At 49.5% G+C, this 18,036-nt stretch overlaps 1 protein-coding gene and 1 non-coding gene across 17 annotated transcripts in view; one reads left to right on the top strand and one right to left on the bottom strand.

Moving 5' to 3' along the window:
• Nucleotides 1-2,876: 2,876 nt before the first annotated feature.
• The window catches only part of EPB41L1 (erythrocyte membrane protein band 4.1 like 1), a 135,466-nt gene continuing 120,306 nt past the window's right edge, over nt 2,877-18,036 (bottom strand). For 15 of the 16 annotated variants that reach the window (XM_043884367.1, XM_043884369.1, XM_043884370.1 and 12 more), the window contains 5 exons: nt 15,221-15,307; nt 14,318-14,401; nt 12,222-12,302; nt 11,800-11,916; nt 2,877-6,243 (listed from right to left, as the gene is read on the bottom strand). In XM_043884367.1, coding sequence (XP_043740302.1) covers nt 6,235-6,243; nt 11,800-11,916; nt 12,222-12,302; nt 14,318-14,401; nt 15,221-15,307 — 378 coding nt within the window. In that variant the 3' untranslated portion in view covers nt 2,877-6,234. The remainder of the gene's footprint in view (nt 6,244-11,799; nt 11,917-12,221; nt 12,303-14,317; nt 14,402-15,220; nt 15,308-18,036) is intronic. The other variant, XM_043884365.1, reaches the window with a different exon arrangement.
• Nucleotides 9,718-9,790, top strand: TRNAE-CUC. The gene has a single exon. It is a non-coding gene; the product is annotated as a tRNA-Glu (tRNA).

Below are 18,036 nucleotides of genomic sequence, written 5' to 3'. Positions count from 1 at the left end.
TTCGGGTCAAGGTCCTAGTTGTTTAGTAGCCACAGTCAGAGGCTCAGTCATAGTCCTGGTCAGCCGATCTCAATCCGAGTGAGTGTCACAGTTGGCCCTTTATCAACCTTCCAACCATACTCAGCTGTAGGGGAGAGCTTCAGAAACCCAGGCCAGAGAGACCCAGTCTAACAGCAGCAGTCACCACATTGGTCCTTCCGGCCATAAACACCCGGTATCTTCTGGCAGTGAAGGCGTAGTATGAAATCTCAGTCAGGCTGTATGTGCACCTTGAGGCAAGGAACCTGTCTTGTTCTCCACTGTTTTTCTGGAATCCAGCACAAAGACCCAGTTCAACACATATATTATGCATATAATTAATGACTGATTATTTATTTATTAACGACTTCTGTTTTGGAGCCTAGCCCTGTGCTGGGCGGTTGTATCAGTCGGGGTTCAATCAAAGAAGCAGAGCCAGTAGGAGGTATTTAAGAGCTTTATTACAAGGAATTGGCTTATGTGATTCTGAGGGCTGCCTAAGGAAATACAAAATCCAGAGGGCAGGCCCCTTGGGTATATGATTTCTAATCCTTGCACTAACCCTAGTAAGCAGACTCAGTATTCCCAACATGCAGAAGAGAAAACTGAGGCTCAGAGCAGTTGCACGGCCAGAGAGAGGCCAGGCTAGGATGCAAACCAAGGTCTGACTGGTGACTGGCTGTTCTTGTCTCTGTGCTGCTGCTCCTTAGCTTGCCTGTCACACTTCCTCAGTGACAGCTGGACATGCCCATCTGTCTCAGTCAAAATTCATCTCGTAGTGGGTTGCAGACTAGACCGGGCCCTGCAGTCATGGTTGATCACAACGAGCTGCCGCAGGATTAGCCAGAGATGGCCTCCATCAGTCACAGTCATGCGCGTCAATCTCAGCCTGTCAGTTCCATTTCCTGCATGAAGAAGCTCAGCTCCCTCCCCACCCTCCCCATTCCTGGTCTTGGGCACTGAGCACCATGGTCTGTTTTCGTGATGAGCTCCCTGTTCCAACTGAACTCACCATCTTCTGAGACTCCAGGGCACTGAACTCCGGGCAGAGGCACCGTAGATGGTAGCCCAGGAATCCCACGTGGTGGGTTGCATGTCCGTTAAAATCAGGTTTCTCAACCTTGATACTATTGAGATTTGGAGCCAAATAATTCTTTGTTGCAGGGCAGTTGTCCTCTTGTGTTGTAGGATGTTTAGCAGCATCACTGTTTTCTACCCACTATATATTAGTAGCATCCCTCAGTTGTGACAACCAGAAGTATTTCCAGACATTGCTAAATGTTCCCCGGGTGACAAAATCACACATACCCCCGAGTTAGGAATCACTGATCTAAATGAATCAGTCATGCTATTCCTTAACAGCTCAGAGACTGACCCTGTATTTATGGGAGACGGAGACACAGATCCAGGGTGTGTGGGCACCCAGTGTTTGCAAACGATGTCCTATTCCAGGATCCCAGGAATGACAGATAACTAAAGGAAACCTACAGGGAAAATACAGGGAAGGATTCACAATTGCTTCTGACAATGGACAGGAGTTTGGAGAGAGCAGAAGAATTGCCTTTCATAGCACAGTATTTTATATCATTTAATGAATCACCTTCAAAAAGAAAAGACATAGGACTTCCCTGGTGGACGAGTGGTTAAGGCTCCGAGCTCCTAATGCAGGGGGCATGAGTTCAATCCCTGGTTGGGGAACTAAGATCCCACATACTGCGTAGTGTGGCCAAAAAACAAAGAAGAAAAGATGTGGTATTTAGTGTTTGAAATTATAGGGAAATGATCAGGATTTAAATTTTTATAAGTATTTAGAATGGCATGTACAAGGTGACTTCAATTCTGATAAGATACTTATACATGAGAAAAGACTGGAAGAAACTGCACCAAATAGTTTAGCCAGGGTTGTTGCTTGTGAGATTTGGGATAATAAAGAAAGGTGGTTTGGGGTGAGCTGTTTGGTAGACTTAAAGTGCTGGTATTCGTATCTCAGGTACCCCACAGGACAGGTTTAAATTTTACATGGATGATGGTTTTCAAATTTTAGTATTTTTGCATTTATTTTTATAAAGACCTCTTTTCTTTGGCAAGTGACCGTAGTTTTTAATTTGTGGACGTAATAGTTTCCTTTACAAATAATTCTGTTTTTGTTGTTGTTGAGGCACTCAGTCATGTCCGACTCTTTGTGACTCCATGGACTGCAGCACGCCAGCCTCCCCTGTCCTTCGCTATCTTCCAGAGTTTGCTCAGAGAGTCAATTTAAAGAAATGATGCCAGCATTGGGACAGGTGGCATGTACGGGGACATGGCAACATATGCGAAGGGGATGAGCAAAGGCTGAAGTTGGGGCTTGCTGTGTATATTATCCACTCGACTCCCACACACCAAGCCCCTCTTGTGTCCTGGGCCCACCTGCTTACTGTTCCTGCTGCCTAGAATGCACTCACTCAAGTTCTTCACCTTACTGGATCTTTCTCTTCATTCAGCTCAAAAAGATGTCCTCAGGGAGGCCATCACGGGCCACCTTATTTAAAGTGGTCTCCTTCAGTGACCATCCCCTCCCCCGGTGCATTTCCTTCCTGGTGCTGATCACCCTGGAATTGTCTCTGAGAGCTCTGGCCTGTTTTGTTGCCAGTTTCTCCACTAGCCTCTGAGCTCCTGGAGGGCAAGGGCTTTGCCTTATTCATTGTTGTTCCCGTAAAGTCAAGAACTGGTCCACGTTGGGATCTGCAAATATTTGAATGAAGGTGTTGTAGGTTGAATGAAAATGTTCCAGTTGGGATCTCTCCACCCCAGTTTTAGCCTTTCCCACAATGCCAACTTGTACTGGTAGCCAAGGTCAGAGAGAGATGCCAAGGCAGTTTGTGGTTCAGCATCAAACACATTTATTTCACTTATATTGAGTATACAAGAACAGAGAGCACACGCATACAGCACGGAGCACTGAGGTGGGGGAGCGCGGGGACAGAGAGGAGAGAGGGGTGTGAGTAAAAAGGACCAGGACAGCATCGCAGTTGGTTAGGAAGGTGCTTTTTGGGAAAAAAAAAAATTTAGAGTGATGTTGCTCATGCAATTTCAGGCCAGTCTTGGAATGTGCTTACAGGATTCAAAAACTGAAACAGGTCTTGGCACTTCCTGTACCCTCAGATGGAAAAGATCCCAAGAAAGCAAAATAGGGGAAAACAAAGACTTACAGGCTGGCAGAGTGGACAAAGGCCATGGAGGGCATCTGCTTTTCCTGTTCCTTTTGCAAGTGGCGAAACTGAGGCCCCGAAGCGAGGATAAGACGAGCTCAATGGCATGTGGTGAGTTAGAGGCTGAGTCAGGATGGCTACCCAGAACTCCTGACTGCCCTCCAGGACTTTTTCCACTATGCTACATGGTCTCCTGGGTGGAGAGGCGGCACAGAAAGGATGTGAAATGTAAAATGGAAAAGTAGGTTGAAGACAGATAAGACAAACATCTATATTCCCTATGAAGAGGAGGATGGGAAGGAAACAGCGCCCTAGATTTCAGCTTTGCAGCTCCCCTCCTCCCTGCTGGCAGATGCCTGCCTCTCTGTGGAAGGTCAGAGCATCTGTGGACTGGAGAGCTCCATAAACCCTGGCTGGCCCACAAACCAAGCCTGGTCGCTTCTTTCCGGTCCTGAAGCCACACACATAGGGTCTGTAGGCAGGTGCAGAACCCACAACAAATATTCTCCCTCTGAGGTATGTCCAGTGCGCTCAGGACACCTGGTTCCTGCAAAGATGAGGATGCCTGAGCCAGATTCCAGATGGCCCAGAGAGGGCAGAGCCACTCCAGCTCTTGGCCCAGAAAGAGTGGGGGCTCTCAAGCTGAGGAGGACAGGGAGGAGGTTCTGTGGCTTCTGTGTAAGAAGAGCCTGGTGCATTTCCACTCTCAGGGGGAGCTGGAGGAGATGTGGCTGACTGTGCCATCTGAGCCCCAGATGCAGGGCTCTCTGCCTCTCCTCACCCCATGTTTACCTACAGAGGCAAACACTGTTCTGCCTCAGGTCAGCCCCAGTTAAGCAGCGAAGCATATGTGTCACCAGGGGAACGGATAAGCAAGCCTGGGCTCTTGGCGGGGCATCCACAGATGTCTGATAATTGGAGAGAAGGTGGAAGTGCTCTCAGAGGGGCTGGAGATGTAAGGCTGACTCAGGGAGCTTCCCAGGTCCCTCTGCTCCCCCCACGCTTTCTCCTTGAGCCTAACAATAGTGCCTGGCACAAGTAAGTACTCAGTAAATATTTGTTGAATGCATTTATCGAATGCTTTAGAAGCAAGATGGGGGAAGTGAAATGGGACTGAGAAATTAAAGGGCAGGGGGAGACAAATGCCTTCAGAAGGGGCCTCATTGAGCTCAGGAAAGCAGCTTGTGTCTGGAAAGCCCACGTGTGCCACAGGGCAATGCCAAGCTTTTTATGGGACCTTCTCCAAGGGCTCCTGTGGTCTCCAGGCCATTTCTGGGACTCTTAGGGCCTAGGATCAGAGAACAAATGTTGACTGAAGGGGAGGTCTCCAAAGCCAGGGTCTTATTCGCAGGTGGAGCCCCAGCAACACCTTCTGTCCTCCTCAGCTTGTTTCAGGAGGCTCTGGGAGTCCAGTTTTGACCTGTCAGGGCCTGCCCTGCATTCAGTCTCTACTGTGGCTGCTTTGACCCAGGAAGAAGAGAACGATTCAGACAGAATACAGGAGTGGCCAAAAGAAAGAACTGAGCTGGGGACATTCAGACAGCCAGGTGGAAGCCACCATCTTCCGTGGCAGCTGGGGGCGTCACCTCCCTTGGGATAAGAGTTAGCTGTCACACCGCGGTCAGGGAAAGGCAAGACATGTGGCACAACAAAGAGACGACTGAGAACTGAGGCGAGCCTTCCAGGGAGGTAGGGGGACTGAGCTGGGGGACCTGTGCTGCAGAATCCTGAGCACGGGCCAGGTCCCGGCTGCTACTGCCTGGGGGAGAAGGCATCTGAACCACACCCGTGTCACTTCCTTCTTGCCAAACCCCTGCCTCTCCATATGGGGACCCCACCCCTCCCCACCAATCAACCAAGTACAAACACCACACACTGTATTTCTACACTGAACTGTCAGCTCCTACTGTGAGCGACCCACAGCCCGAGTCCGGGTCTCCTTGGCTGGGTTGGTTCGGTGAGATCTAGGAACCTTGGGAATACATCAATCACAGTCAGATAATTATAATTTTAAAATGTCAGCTTCATACTTACCAGCACTGTTTATTTTAATATTTGTTTCCTGTTATATGTAATATACATAACTTAAAAGCACATCCATACAAATCTCCTACAAGCGGCACCTTCATAATGAGAACCCATAAACATACAATGTCTACTTCACCTCCTGTGGCTTGGTTTCACGTTCTTGCTTTTCTTTTCTTTTTCTCATTTCCAGTGAGAGTCATCTGCAGTGGCCCTCGGCAGGACCAGGACACAGAGGGTGAGGGGAGTGGGATGGGGGAGAGGGAGGAGGGAACCCAGACAGAAAATGACAACAAGACGTGTGAAAGTCGAGGGGGAAAGGAGGCGGAAGAAAGGCAGGTGGATTTTGCAGCCCAGTGTCAAGACCCCAAAAATAAGAATCCAGTGTTCCTCCTCCTCCTTTCCGAATGGGGGATTTTTCTTTCTTGGAAAACGGTTGACGGGGGCATGTCTTGCTGCTGCAGCTTCTCTAACTGGCTGCAAAAGTGTTTTCCTTTGCATTGGAGTGGGCAACAGACGCAGGAAAAGAAGAAATGGGATGCTTGTCCACTGAAGGGAACGTGTAGACCCAGGCGGCACTGTACTTCTACAATCAGCGTGGTCTGGCTTGCCGTGGTTGTTCTGCAGGGCTTCAAAGTGAGGTGGGGAGGGGAGCAAGGGATTACTGTTGTTATAATTTTTGTTTGTTTGTTTCCTGGAAAATCCCACCAATTCTTCAATTTGTCTGCAAAGGAAATGTAGGCATACAGATGTTGGTTGTTGCTGTCGGCCGAATGCTCGGCCAGCCCCGGCAGCAGTGCAAGGACGTGGTGTTTCCTGTATATATATCTATATCTATATATATCTATATATATATGCTTTTCCTTTCCCAGTCTCTTTCAGGGACAGTACGTCACAGCTGGGACTTCGGTGTTGAGTCGGAGAATCCAGGATGAAGGCCCCTTCTTTATGGTTCTCTGGCTTGGGTTGGACCAGAAACGCCAGCATCTTTTCACAGAGGTCAGGATTCCTGAAGCCAGAGGTGGGGGCGGGGTGGAGAGGAGGGAGACGCAAAGGAAGGCAGAGGACAAGAAGAGCTAGTTAACTTTTGTCATTCATCTTTAAACGCATGGTTGTTTTCATTCTTTTTACCATATGCCCTTGATTATGACTTAGGAAGACAGAGTGACTTATCCAAGCCCACACAGCTGGTAATAAAGTGGCCACTGACAACTGAAGCCTCCTTGGTGTTCAGTCATACGCTTTGCAACCCCATGGACTGTAGGACACCAGGCTTCCCTGTCCTTCACTCTCTCTCAAAGCCACCTGTCTGACCCCAGAGTCCATGCACGTTTGCTGTGTTGCTTCCACGCAGGTAGGATCTTTCACTTTGGCTGAAAATTTTTCAAGTTACCTTGAAACTCTGTCCTTAGCTTTCCCTGAGAGCTAAGATCACACTTATTTCATTTTGTCTTCCTATCTGCTCTCGGATCTACAAAATATTTAGATGTGATGGCAGAGGCGGGGTTTTTTTTTTTTTTTTGTCTTTCCTTTCTGTTTGCCATGGCCTGCTGTGTCCTGGAGGTGAGTTAAACCCCAGGGAGTAGTGTTTAAGTAAAGAAACTGGAATCTGGATCCCAACTCAAGTTTGACTCCAAAACTTGAGTGGTTAAGGGGTCTGGGCTCTGAAATCAGACAATCTGAAGTCAAATCCCACTGCGTGGTCTACTAACTCTGTCACCTTGGGTGAGTTTCCTAACCTCTTTAGACCTTAGTTGCTTCCTCCGTAAAATAGACAGAAGTTGTAGCGAAGATTCAAGACAAGGATCAGCGTTAAGTGCTGAGTAAATACTGGCTGTTCTTATCATGACTACTGCTGTTGTTAACTTAACCACACATTGTTCTGACCTCATTGAGGGCAAGGGCTGTCTCTTACTTATTGCTATCTTTCCAGGGCCCAATACCATGCCTGACATATAGCAACTACCCAGAACTATTTAACAGGTGGCATATCATCCCTGTCCTTTACTGCTTACATGGTCAAGTGCTAATGGAGTGGTAGATAGCTGATCCTTCTTGGCTCATTTGATAGATGGGAAAACTGAGCCCAGAGGGTGCAAAGACTTAGCAAGTTGGTGGCACAAACAAGACTAGAACCCAAGGCTCCTGCTTTGAAATAGGTCAATCCTGCCTTCCCCCCCTTCACCATTTAATTAGAACTTTGAAAGCAAGAAAGCTCTGGGAAGCTGGGTGGGTGCCACCCTCTTGCTGGCAGTGTTTGGATTACAGATTCTGCCTGAAGGAGGCGGGCCAGTGGAGCAAAGATAGAGCCGAAGCCACACAGAAGACTGTAAGACAGGTGGGATTTCCACCCTCACAGCCAGAACTTCAAGAAAGAAGAACTTCATAAGGAAGTCTACTGGAGCAGGGACAGGAGGAAGATTCGGGGAGGGGAGAGACAATGAAGACTGGCAAGATGGATGCCCACATAGAAACAGAAACTCATGCAACAGGCTGGTGATAGAAGTTTAAAGTCTGACTTGCTCAGGGCTCTCATCAACCGCTCAACATGGCGAAACTATAGGGACATGGAAGCAAGTTCACATCGCCAAGCACCTTTGGTATGTGAGACACCACTCTTGTAAGTCACTGCTATGGACTCAATGTTTGTGTTCCCCCAAAATTCACAGGTTGAGGCCCTAACTCTCAAGAGGATGCTATTTGGAAGCAGGGCCTATAGGAGGTGCTCATAAATGGGATGAGTGCTTTTATAAGAAGAGACATGAGAGAGATGACTTCTCTGCTCTCCACTGCATGAGGACGCAGAGAAGATGGCTGTCTACAAACCAGAAGAGGGCCTTCACCAGGAACCAGATTGGCTGGCACCCTGACCTTGGACTTCCCGGCCCCCAGAACTGTGAGAAATTAAGTGTGCCTTGTTTAAGCCATCCAGTCTTCTGTTCTGTTACAGCAGCCTGTGCAGTCTCTAACACTCATAAATGTGGTTTATTACAGCAGCTCCAATGTATAGATTCACTCCATTTTGTAGATGAGGAAACCGAGGCCCAGGGTGCTTCCTCTGGACACACTTTCTGGGTCCAAAGCTGGGTGTGTTCTTTCTACTCCATTCTGCTACTTTCTGAGAAGTTTTTCTTCCAGTGCTGGCTTCACTTTAAGTTTGCTCATCAATTAATAGAGTACCTGCCTTAGAGGACTTCCCTGATGGTCCAGTGGTTAAAAATCTGCCTTCCAATGCAGGGGATGCAGGTTTGATCCCTGGTCAGGGAACTAAGATCCCCCACGATGTGGGGCAACTAAGTTGGTGTGCCTCAACTAGAGAGAAGCTGAATGTCACAACTAAGACCCATCACAGCCAAAAATAAATAAATTTTTTTTTTAAAAAAGAGTTTTCTAATTGAGAGAAGACTTCCCCCTCCAGAATTAGTGAATCTGACTATATTAAGAGTCAGAGGTGGTTCCTACTTGGTGACAATTAATGGGAAGGAAGGTGAGCAGAAAAGGCAAGGAAGAAACTTTTGTCTCTCTAGGGCCACATAACAAGGTGACCTTTACAGAAGAATCCAAAAGAGAGGGAGAGAGGGTGTGTGGTGATGTGTGGGACAATGGCAGCCAAGAAGGAAGTAAAGGGTGGGGCGAGGAGGAGGGAATGAGATGGCAAAGGGAACACTGAGGTGGGCAGACGTGAAAGACCGCACAGGGTAGGCAGGATGTGACCACTGGGACGAGAGCTGAGAGCACTGGATAGCCAGGGAACATGGGAAGGCAGGAGCCTGGGGGGACTGACTGGGATGCTTCTGGGAAAGACGAGGAGGAGTGAGACAGGGAATGGAGGAGATACAAGAACCTAGGGAAGCAACTAAATAGCCAGAGGATTGTATATAACTATAAGAGGGCTTGCCCTGTCTCTTCATTTTGCAAATCAGCACACTGAGACCCCGATGGTCACGACGCTAAGCCAGTAGGATGGATGGAATGGAGTCAGGTCTGGATTCCCAGCACAGAATTCTTTGCATCAGTGGCTCCTACACTTGGCTGCACACAGATTTCCTAAGGATCAACATATAAATAAAGATTTCCAGGGGGTTTCCCTGTTGGTCCAGTGGTTAAGACTCTGAACTTGCAATGTAAACAAGCAGCATGGGTTCAATCCCTGGTCAGGGAAGTTATGCATACTGTGCAGCCAAATAAATAAAATAAAACTGAAAAAAAAAAAAAAAAAGATCCCCAGGTCCTAACCCAGCACTTCTCAGTCAGACTCTACGACAACAGTTCTCTAGTATCTGTGTTCCCGGGGTAATACAGCCAGCTCAGCACCAGCTTGGCAAGTGACCTACACTCTACCCCTCTGAGACCTGGGTAACAAAAAGCAACAATAACTGAGCAACTGAGGGGACAAGAGTGACAATTTACATGAAAGTCTGAGGAAAGCAGGCTCTGCCTGTGATTAGCTTACATGACTTCTAGACCAGCCCTGTCTGGGTCTTCCCTGGTGGCCCAGTGGCTAAGACGCTGCACTCTCAATGCAGAGGGCCTGGGTTCATTCCCTGGTCAGGGAACTAGATCCCACATGCTGCAACAAGAGCTCCCATGGCACAATGAAGCTGGCATGAATAAATAAATTAAGCACACAAATAGACCAGCACTGTCCAACAGAAATATGAGCCACAGATGGAATTGAACATTTTTTGGATAACAGATTTTCTAGGCAGTATTTTCTAAATGTTCTAGAAATTTATGACTTTCTAAAATTTTCTGATTATATTAATAAAACTCTAATGTTTGAATTTACATTAAAAAGAGTAAAAAGAATCAGGTGAAATTAATTTTAATAATGTATTTTACTTAGCCCAATATATCCAAACATTATCACTTTACATGTAATCAATATAAAAATTATTGAACTATTTTATACATTTTTTCTCCATACATAATCTTCAAAATCCAGCACACATTTTACACTTAAGGTACAGCTCATTTCAGATTAGCCAGTTTCAAGTGTTCAACAGCCACATGTGGCTAGTGGCTCCTACATTGCACAGCACAGAAAATTATTTCCGTCACTGTAGAAAGTTCTATCAGATAGTACTAGATCGGGGTTGGCAATGTTTCAGAGTGGCAGGAAAATATTTCCATGCCTTTTCTTCTGACAGGAAGGGGGTGGTAATCAAAGGGTGAAAAAGAAACATTCTTGTGTCTTTCTAGAAAACATTGGTTTTCTTCATTAGGGAAGAGGACAAAAGGAGACCTGCTGCTTGTGGGGGCCTTTGAAATGGATTTATTTTTCAGTGAGGTATAATGTGCAAAGTAAGTCAAGTACACAAATCTAAGTGTGGAGCTTAACACATTTTTATATGTGTACACATCCATGCAACCCTCCCAGTTCAAGACACTGACACTTCCAGCACCCTCGAGGTTCCCTTATGGTTCTTCCCCGCCACTTCTCAGCAGGAACTGATATTCAGACTTCTGAGCATGTTTAGTACAGCCTGTTTTGAACTTCCTATGAATGGACCCACTTGTAAGTACTTTTTGTGTCTAACTTATTTCACTCAACTCAATTATTATAGATTGATAAAATTCAACAAATTTCTAGAGTGGCCTCGCCAGCTTCCCCCAAGTTCAGTGGCTAAAAGACCTGTCTGCTCCAGCACCATCTCCCTCCCCTTATTCACCAAGGCACTGATGGCCCAAGAGGAAAGAGTAAGGATTGAGGTCCCCTGAGATTCTGGCCCCAGGTGGCCTCAGAAGGGTTTCCAATCTAGCAACACAGATGGGACGAAGGACTCTGGTCCTCATATTCTTCCTTGGCATCAACTATACTTCAATTAAGAAAAAAAAATTAGGACTTCCCTGGTGGCATAGTGGATAAGAATCTGCCAGCCAGTGCAGGGGACGCAGGTTCAATCCCTGGTCTGGGAAGATCCCACATGCCATGGAGTAACTAAGCCTGCGCACCACAACTACTGAAGCCTGTGTGCCTATAGCTCGTGCTCTGCAGCAAGAGAAGCCACCACAATGAGAAGACCAAGCACTGCAATGAAGAGCAGCCCCCACTCTCCACAACCAGAGAAAGCCCATGCAAGGCAATGAAGACCCAGAGCAGACTAAATAAATACAATTTTTTAAAAAAAATTTTTAAATGGGCACAACATTCAACTATACTTCAACTTATAAAACTTTCCTCCTCGGCAACATCTAGTGACTGGTGATGGAGACAGAGACTTGGGGACAGGAATATGACCGTGGGCTGGGTAGGACTTTTTCTGACTTCCAGCTTATAGGCAATGGGCCAGTGAGGTTTTGCTTATCTCTGTCTATCCCACCTTGGTATCCACCCATCTAATCCTCTCTTCCCTTTTCTCACCACTTCCGGATTTACTTTTCTGGGTCTGGAGCCTGAAACCCAAAAAAACCAGTCCTCCTTCCCTTCTGTCCTTATATCAAACCTAGGGGAGCTATTTCTCCCCTTTGAACCCCAAATCAGGAAGTCTGGAGGGGGTGGTGATCGAAGCTGTGCTGGGGACCCAGCCTCTGTCTCACAGCTACTGAGACCCACAAGCCTCACCTGTGGCTTCTTGTCCCTCTCCTCCGGGGATGGGTCTGTTTCTCTGTAGACGACGGCTTTGGTTACCAGCATGTCGGGATGCTGCAGTTTGGCCTCCTTGATGGCCAAAGCCAGGGCCTGGAGGAAAGAAGAGCCTGGTAAGGAGCCAGCAGACTGAATACGGGTAAGGCCGCAGAGACCAGCAAGCCCCCCCAGGGCACAGCGAGGCCCCCGCAAGGTCAAGGGACAGGCTGGAGCTCAGGTCTTCTGGCTCCTTCTGCCTCCCATCCAGTGCCCCTTCCTTGGGGACTTCTCCTCTGGACAGGGTCAGCAGGAAGTGGACACCTTCTCTGCTCACACACATAGCCGTCCACGGGTAACCCAACGCGGGAGGGCCGGCGGCCTGGGCAGTGCCACTGGGACCCTCGCTCCCATCCGCATACCTGGTCTTGATCGACATCCTCGTCCCCGGTGATGATGATCCGCTTCTCGATCCTTGTCTCAGAAAACCCTCCTTTCACAGTCTGCAGGGGGAGAGGGAGGCGGATTTAGCCTTGGGTCCGGCTGGGGCAGCAGCCTCGACAGGGGACAGAGCCAAAGCACCCCTCAAGGGCAAGGCTGGAATCAGCAGTCGCCTTCTCTCCTGGCTCCCTTGGTTTTTCCCTTTACTAGTTTTGGGACTTCAGGCTGAACACCCTGCCTGGCTGCCACATCTCCCCCAGCTACCAAGCTGCCCTCTCTAGCTCTTCCAAGCCGGGCTCGAATGCTGTGGCCCTCACCCTGGTGAGTGGTCCTTCCACCTTCCTGCCTCGATACTTCCTGAGCGGCAAGTTCGTATCTCTCATGGTTCTGGGCCTCTCCATCTTCTGTGGACCTTGTGTGTGTGTGACCTGGCCTTACTCACTAGGCTGGGGCTCTTGAGGGCAGGGGCTGTTATTTTTGTTCACCTCTGCATCCCCTCCTCCTCCACTTCCCTGCCCCACCTGGCCAGGATAGGTGCTAAAATGCGGATTTGTTGAATGAAACACATGAATGAAATGTGAATGGTGACAAGGTTCTACTTTAAATGACTTCCAACGACACTAGAAGAGAAAATTGCATGGATGATGCTTATACATAAGCTTATAGCTGCCACTGTTTTCTGAAGGGGTGGGGTCTGGGGGCAAGCCTAGAAGATGGGACAGGACCTAATTGCTTGGTATATTAAAGGCAGGTGGTGGCAGAGGGAAGGCCAAGCTGGAGTCAAGAGTGAACAGAGAGAAGAGACGGCTCCCAGGTGACAGGGCCAGGAGAAACATTTGAGCTGTATGCTGCCGGCTGTGTGATGGAACCTCTTCCCATAAAGCTTTCAGTCAAGTCATCCTTGCTCACTGATGCTTTTGGTAGGAATGGGTGCTTTCTGGGGACCATGCTGTGTGGGAGGGGGCAGGGCTGGGACGGTCTTGCTCATTAAGGGCTAAGGCTGTCTACCAGATTCCTCCTTCGATGTTTGAACGGAACCTCCCACTCAGCCTGGCTCCCTGGCCTCTCTCCTCCAGGACTACATCTCTGCCCTGGGCTCCCTCCTGTTCTTCCTCCTGCCACTCAGGCATGGACACAGTGGCCAGCCTGTCCTCAGCCCGCGGGACCCATCCACGAAGTCACGGCTGACCCACGGGGAATTCTCCATCCTCTGGCCCCGCCCCTTTCTCAGCCTCTGGCCTCGCCCCTTCCTCCTGGAGCCCTGCTCCGCCCCCTCCACTCCTAGTCTCTTACACAACTCTCTTCTTTCTCCCATCTACCTGCACATCCTGGTGGACCTCATCTCCTCTCCTTAAACCCCCTTTCACTGGGTTCCTTCCCACTTTAAAAACCTTGATGTCTTTCCATGGCTCTCAGACTCAGACCCTCTGTTGTCACCCTTGTCCCAGGATGTCTCTTTCTTATCTCTGTTCTGCTTCCCCCTTCCTCAGTTCAACCTAATTTCTCACAGTTCTGCCCCTACATGCTGCTTCTTCCTGGCAGAGACGGCTTATCTTGTTTCTCCGTGTGCACTGGTTGCAGCCCCTCCAGCAGTCCCTAGCACAAAAGCGTCAGGGTGACACTAACATTTGCTCAGAGAATGAATAAGCGAACACACGGTTTCTGCTCCCATCTTCCACGTGGCTTAGAATGTCTGCCTCTTCCCTCAAGAGTACTCCCTGGCTTTCCAAGACCCTAGGCAAACCCCGCCTTTTCCAGAAGCCCCTTCCTCATTCTCGGAGCCTTCCTTAAATTGCTCCCCGCTAAATCCCTCCAGCACTTAAGCTCTATAAGGCACAAACACTACGGTTCACAATGTCTTCCAAGGAGACGGTCCCATCCCCCCAGCCTGGCCGTCAACAATGAAGGGCAGGTCGGTGCCTATGATGCTTAGCACAGAACAAAGTGCACAGCACTCCAGAAACTGGGAACACCGCAGGTCTTCTCTATCCACGTCACAAGGCAGAGCCGTGGCCATGACCTTCCCGAGCCCCACGGCCAGGCTGGGGGCACATGGGGTCCTGCTGCTGCTACTCACTTTGGTAACATGGGTGGTGGTGGAGGTGGAGAGGGTTTCCGCGGTGGCGCCGTAGGTGCTGGTGAGGACATCTTTCCCGATGATCTGCAGAATATAACCACCACCACCCCACCCCAGGGGTCAGGTGAGGAAGCTGGGATCTGCAGGATGGGGTGGGGGCGGGGCCAACCAAGGGAGAAGTGGGGAAGGGGGTGGTTCCATGAAGGTGAAGTCTGGAAGCCAAGATGCTTTGAGTCACAGAGTCTAAGAACTCAGGAATACTGGAGTCTTCAGAATGCTAGACCCATGAAATTCTCAAACCCTGGAATCTTAAGATTCCTAGAACCTGAGATTCCTAAGGTCTCAAATCCTAACAAGACCCTAGAATTTAAGAATCCTGGCCTTTGAGAAGGATGAACAGAGGGGTCCAAGGGCAGAAACAGAGCCCTCCTGATCCCCCATCCTGTCAGGGTGGGGAAGACGTTCTCTCTGGGACTAGATGATGAAGACGACAGATCTGGAGAATGGAGGCGCTGTCAGAGACCTCTTGGTGACAGACTCAGGCTGCTGAGGATGGAGCAGGTCCAGAGTCCAAGCTTCTGGACTCCTAGTCCATTACTCCTCCTGGTCAGTAAGGAGAGCAGATGCCAAAGAGCTGTGACATTACAGGCATCACCAAGGGGAGGGACCAGTTCATCCCACTCTGCCACTGCCCTACGTGTACGTGGAGGGTGGTGGGGAGGGCAACGGACGAGACCCTGACCAGGGAGCCCTGTGGGCATCCAAATGATACAGTTTCCTACTGCTGTCCTTAAAGGGGCGGCCTCCCAGGCTCCATGCCACACTTGCCTTGGGCCACCTGTGGACCCGTGTCCACATGCTCTTCGTGGAGTCCCCTAGCCTGAGCTGGCCCTGCCCACTTACCGGAGAAAGAGAACGGATTTCCGTGGCCACCGTCTGTGGGCCTGGGATCATGGCAGCTGCCCCCTTCCCGGACTTGAGACTGTTCTCCTGGGGAAACAATAGTGCTCAGATGGCCAGGTCTCAGGTGGGCAGGCCCTCAGGATGGCCGGAGCACGTGACCACAGAGCTCTCCCGGCCACAAGGTTGAATAGTGACGTTAGAGGCAGAGAGCTGAAGGCATCATTCAGTTCAGTCTGCTCCTGTTCATCCCTTGCTCGCTCACTCAACACACACGCTTACACACTTACTCACACACCCACTCATTTAACAAATATTTACTGAATGCCTGGCGTTAGGGACACTGTGGTGAACAAGACTCAAGACTCAATGTTCTCCCTGGAAGTACTAACAAAGGAGTCAAGACATCCAGGCCCTGTGACCTGGGGCAGACCCACTTCCACTCTCCAAGCCTCCTCGATTCACCTACATAAAAGGACCCTGCAGTATACAGGTTCACCAGTGGCAACAAACGTCCCATTCCAGTGGGAGATGTTGATAATGAGGTGCAAGTGGGGGGTTGTGTATGTGCTGGGGGGCAAGGGGTCTAGAAGAAATCTCTGGACCTTCCTCTCAAGTTTGCTGTGAACTTAAAATTGCTCTAAAAGAATAAAGTCTTAAAAAAATTTTTTTAAAGGGAGACCCCTGTCCCACTCACACAGAGACATTATGAAACTGACAGAGGATGAAAGGGCTTTGCAAACAGCAATCTGTCAGGTAAATACAGGAGTACAGGCTGGTACTAACAACATGATGATTATTGCTTTCTGAGTACTCGCGAGGTGCTAGGTATTGTGCTAAGGATGCATGGTCTCATTTAAGCCTCTGAACCACCTAGGAAATTGTTTAAATATTTAAATGTTTTACAGGTGAGAAACTGGAAGGTCAGGGACTGTTAAGTGACTTGTTCAAGCCTCCGTGCAAGTGAGTGACAGATCCTGGATTTAGATCCAAGTTGGTCAGACTCCAGATTCAACATACTCCTTCTGCCATGCCCCTGTGCCCTTGAACCAGCTCTCCTGGTCCTGCCTTGGGGTGGGGTCTAACTCCTAGATATTCCTGGAATTGGACCCAGGCTTACTGACCCACACTTACTCCAGTATTCTTGCCTGGGAAATGCCATGGACAGAGGAGCCTGGTGGGCTACAGTCCATGGGGTCACAGAGCAGTCAGACACAACTTAATGACCAAACAACAATTACTGGTGGGAGCCTCCATCTCCCACTTCCTGCACCACTTCGGGGTTCAGCCTTGTCCATCCAGGGGCCCAGAGCTGTATCCACTCTGCAGCTCCCCAGTGGGCTGAGCCTCAGGTCTGGGCGGTGTATGATTGATTCTAGATCTGGACCTCTGTCTGCCAGGGGACAGGTGAGGACAGAAGCCCTCTGCCTTTGCCCCACCCTCTCCTGATCTAGCTGCGGCTGTGGGTAACCTGGTTACCTGGCATTCTATCCACAAGCCTCTTTCTCAGAGGGAGTCCCAGAATGTGGTTCAGCAGCAGGCCTGAAAAGGGCAGCCTTCTGGGCTTCAGGCTTCCTTTCTCCCAGATGAGGAGACAGCCACTAGCCCCTCTGAACACTCCCATCCCTCCAGGCCTTCAAACTTCTTCTTCCTCCATGGATCCCTGTTTCCTAGCCAAGCCTCACCTCCACCTTCACACTGCTGGGCACATAGGTCATTCCAAGCAAGGTGCCAGCTACTTCACCTTCCTTTCCCAGATCTCCCGCTCACCAGTCACCTCTCCTGCCTCAAGGAGGAGCACCCCTTCTCCCTGGCTGGGGCTAAACCTCCATTTCTGCCCCAGGTGCTTCCTCCCCAGACTCGGGCCTCCTCTCCACCTCCCCCCACCCACTACCCTCTCTCTGAGACCCCTCGGCCACTCAAGCCTTCTACGGCCTCGTCAAAGCCACAGTCCCCTCTCCCTTTATCTGCAGCTCAGATCCTTCTTGAACCTGAGACCTTTAAAACCAACCATCTCCATGACATTTGCCCCTGGAAATGTCCCACAGGCACCGCAGGCTCAATCAGACCCCAAATGGAATTCACTGCCTCCCTCACCCTCAACACATACCTTCCACTAAGGAGCACCCTCTGCTGTGCTCCTGGTTGGTATAAATGCCTCTCAGACTTGAGGGGTGTCACCTGAAAGACTTGTGAAAACATAGACAACCTCCACCCCAACCTGTAGTTTTCCAGTTGTCTGGGGTGTGGCCTGAGAATTTCCTTTCTAGGAGAACAACGGCGCTACTGAGCAGCCTCACTGGTCCATCTTTCCTCCCATCACCTGAATCCAATCAGTGACGAAATCCTGAACTTTTCATTCCTGCCTCCAGACAGTGTTAACCCCACCCCCCTGGTCAGCCTCCACCACCTCTCACTCTGGCCCTGCCCTAGCCCCTAAACTAGTTCCCTGCCTGCTCTTTCCATCTCTCCCAGCGGAATGTGGGCTCAGCGCTCCTGTCTGTCTCCCTCCTCACTGGATTCGCAGTGCCTGGCTTCATACTACTTCACACACTGTGGGTGTTCAATAAATATTTGCTGCAGGAAGGAAGGAGGGAGGGAAGGGAGGAGGGAGAGAGGATTAGAGGGAAGGAGGGGGAAAAAGGGATGTGAGCTCCCAAGGGAAGGAAATTTGTTTCAATCATGTTCCACATAGGTTGCTAGAGTAATCTTTCTAAAACACAGAAACACATATTTGATGACATCATGCCCCTACTTAAAAAACTGAGGGGCTTCCCTGGTGGTCCCAGTGGCTGGGAAACTGCACTCCCAATGCAGGG

This window comes from Cervus elaphus, chromosome 23 (assembly GCF_910594005.1).
Source record: "Cervus elaphus chromosome 23, mCerEla1.1, whole genome shotgun sequence".
NCBI classification, from domain to species: domain Eukaryota; kingdom Metazoa; phylum Chordata; class Mammalia; order Artiodactyla; family Cervidae; genus Cervus; species Cervus elaphus.
The sequence above is the reverse complement of the archived record's forward strand: the minus strand, read 5'-3'. Positions and strand labels throughout refer to the sequence as shown.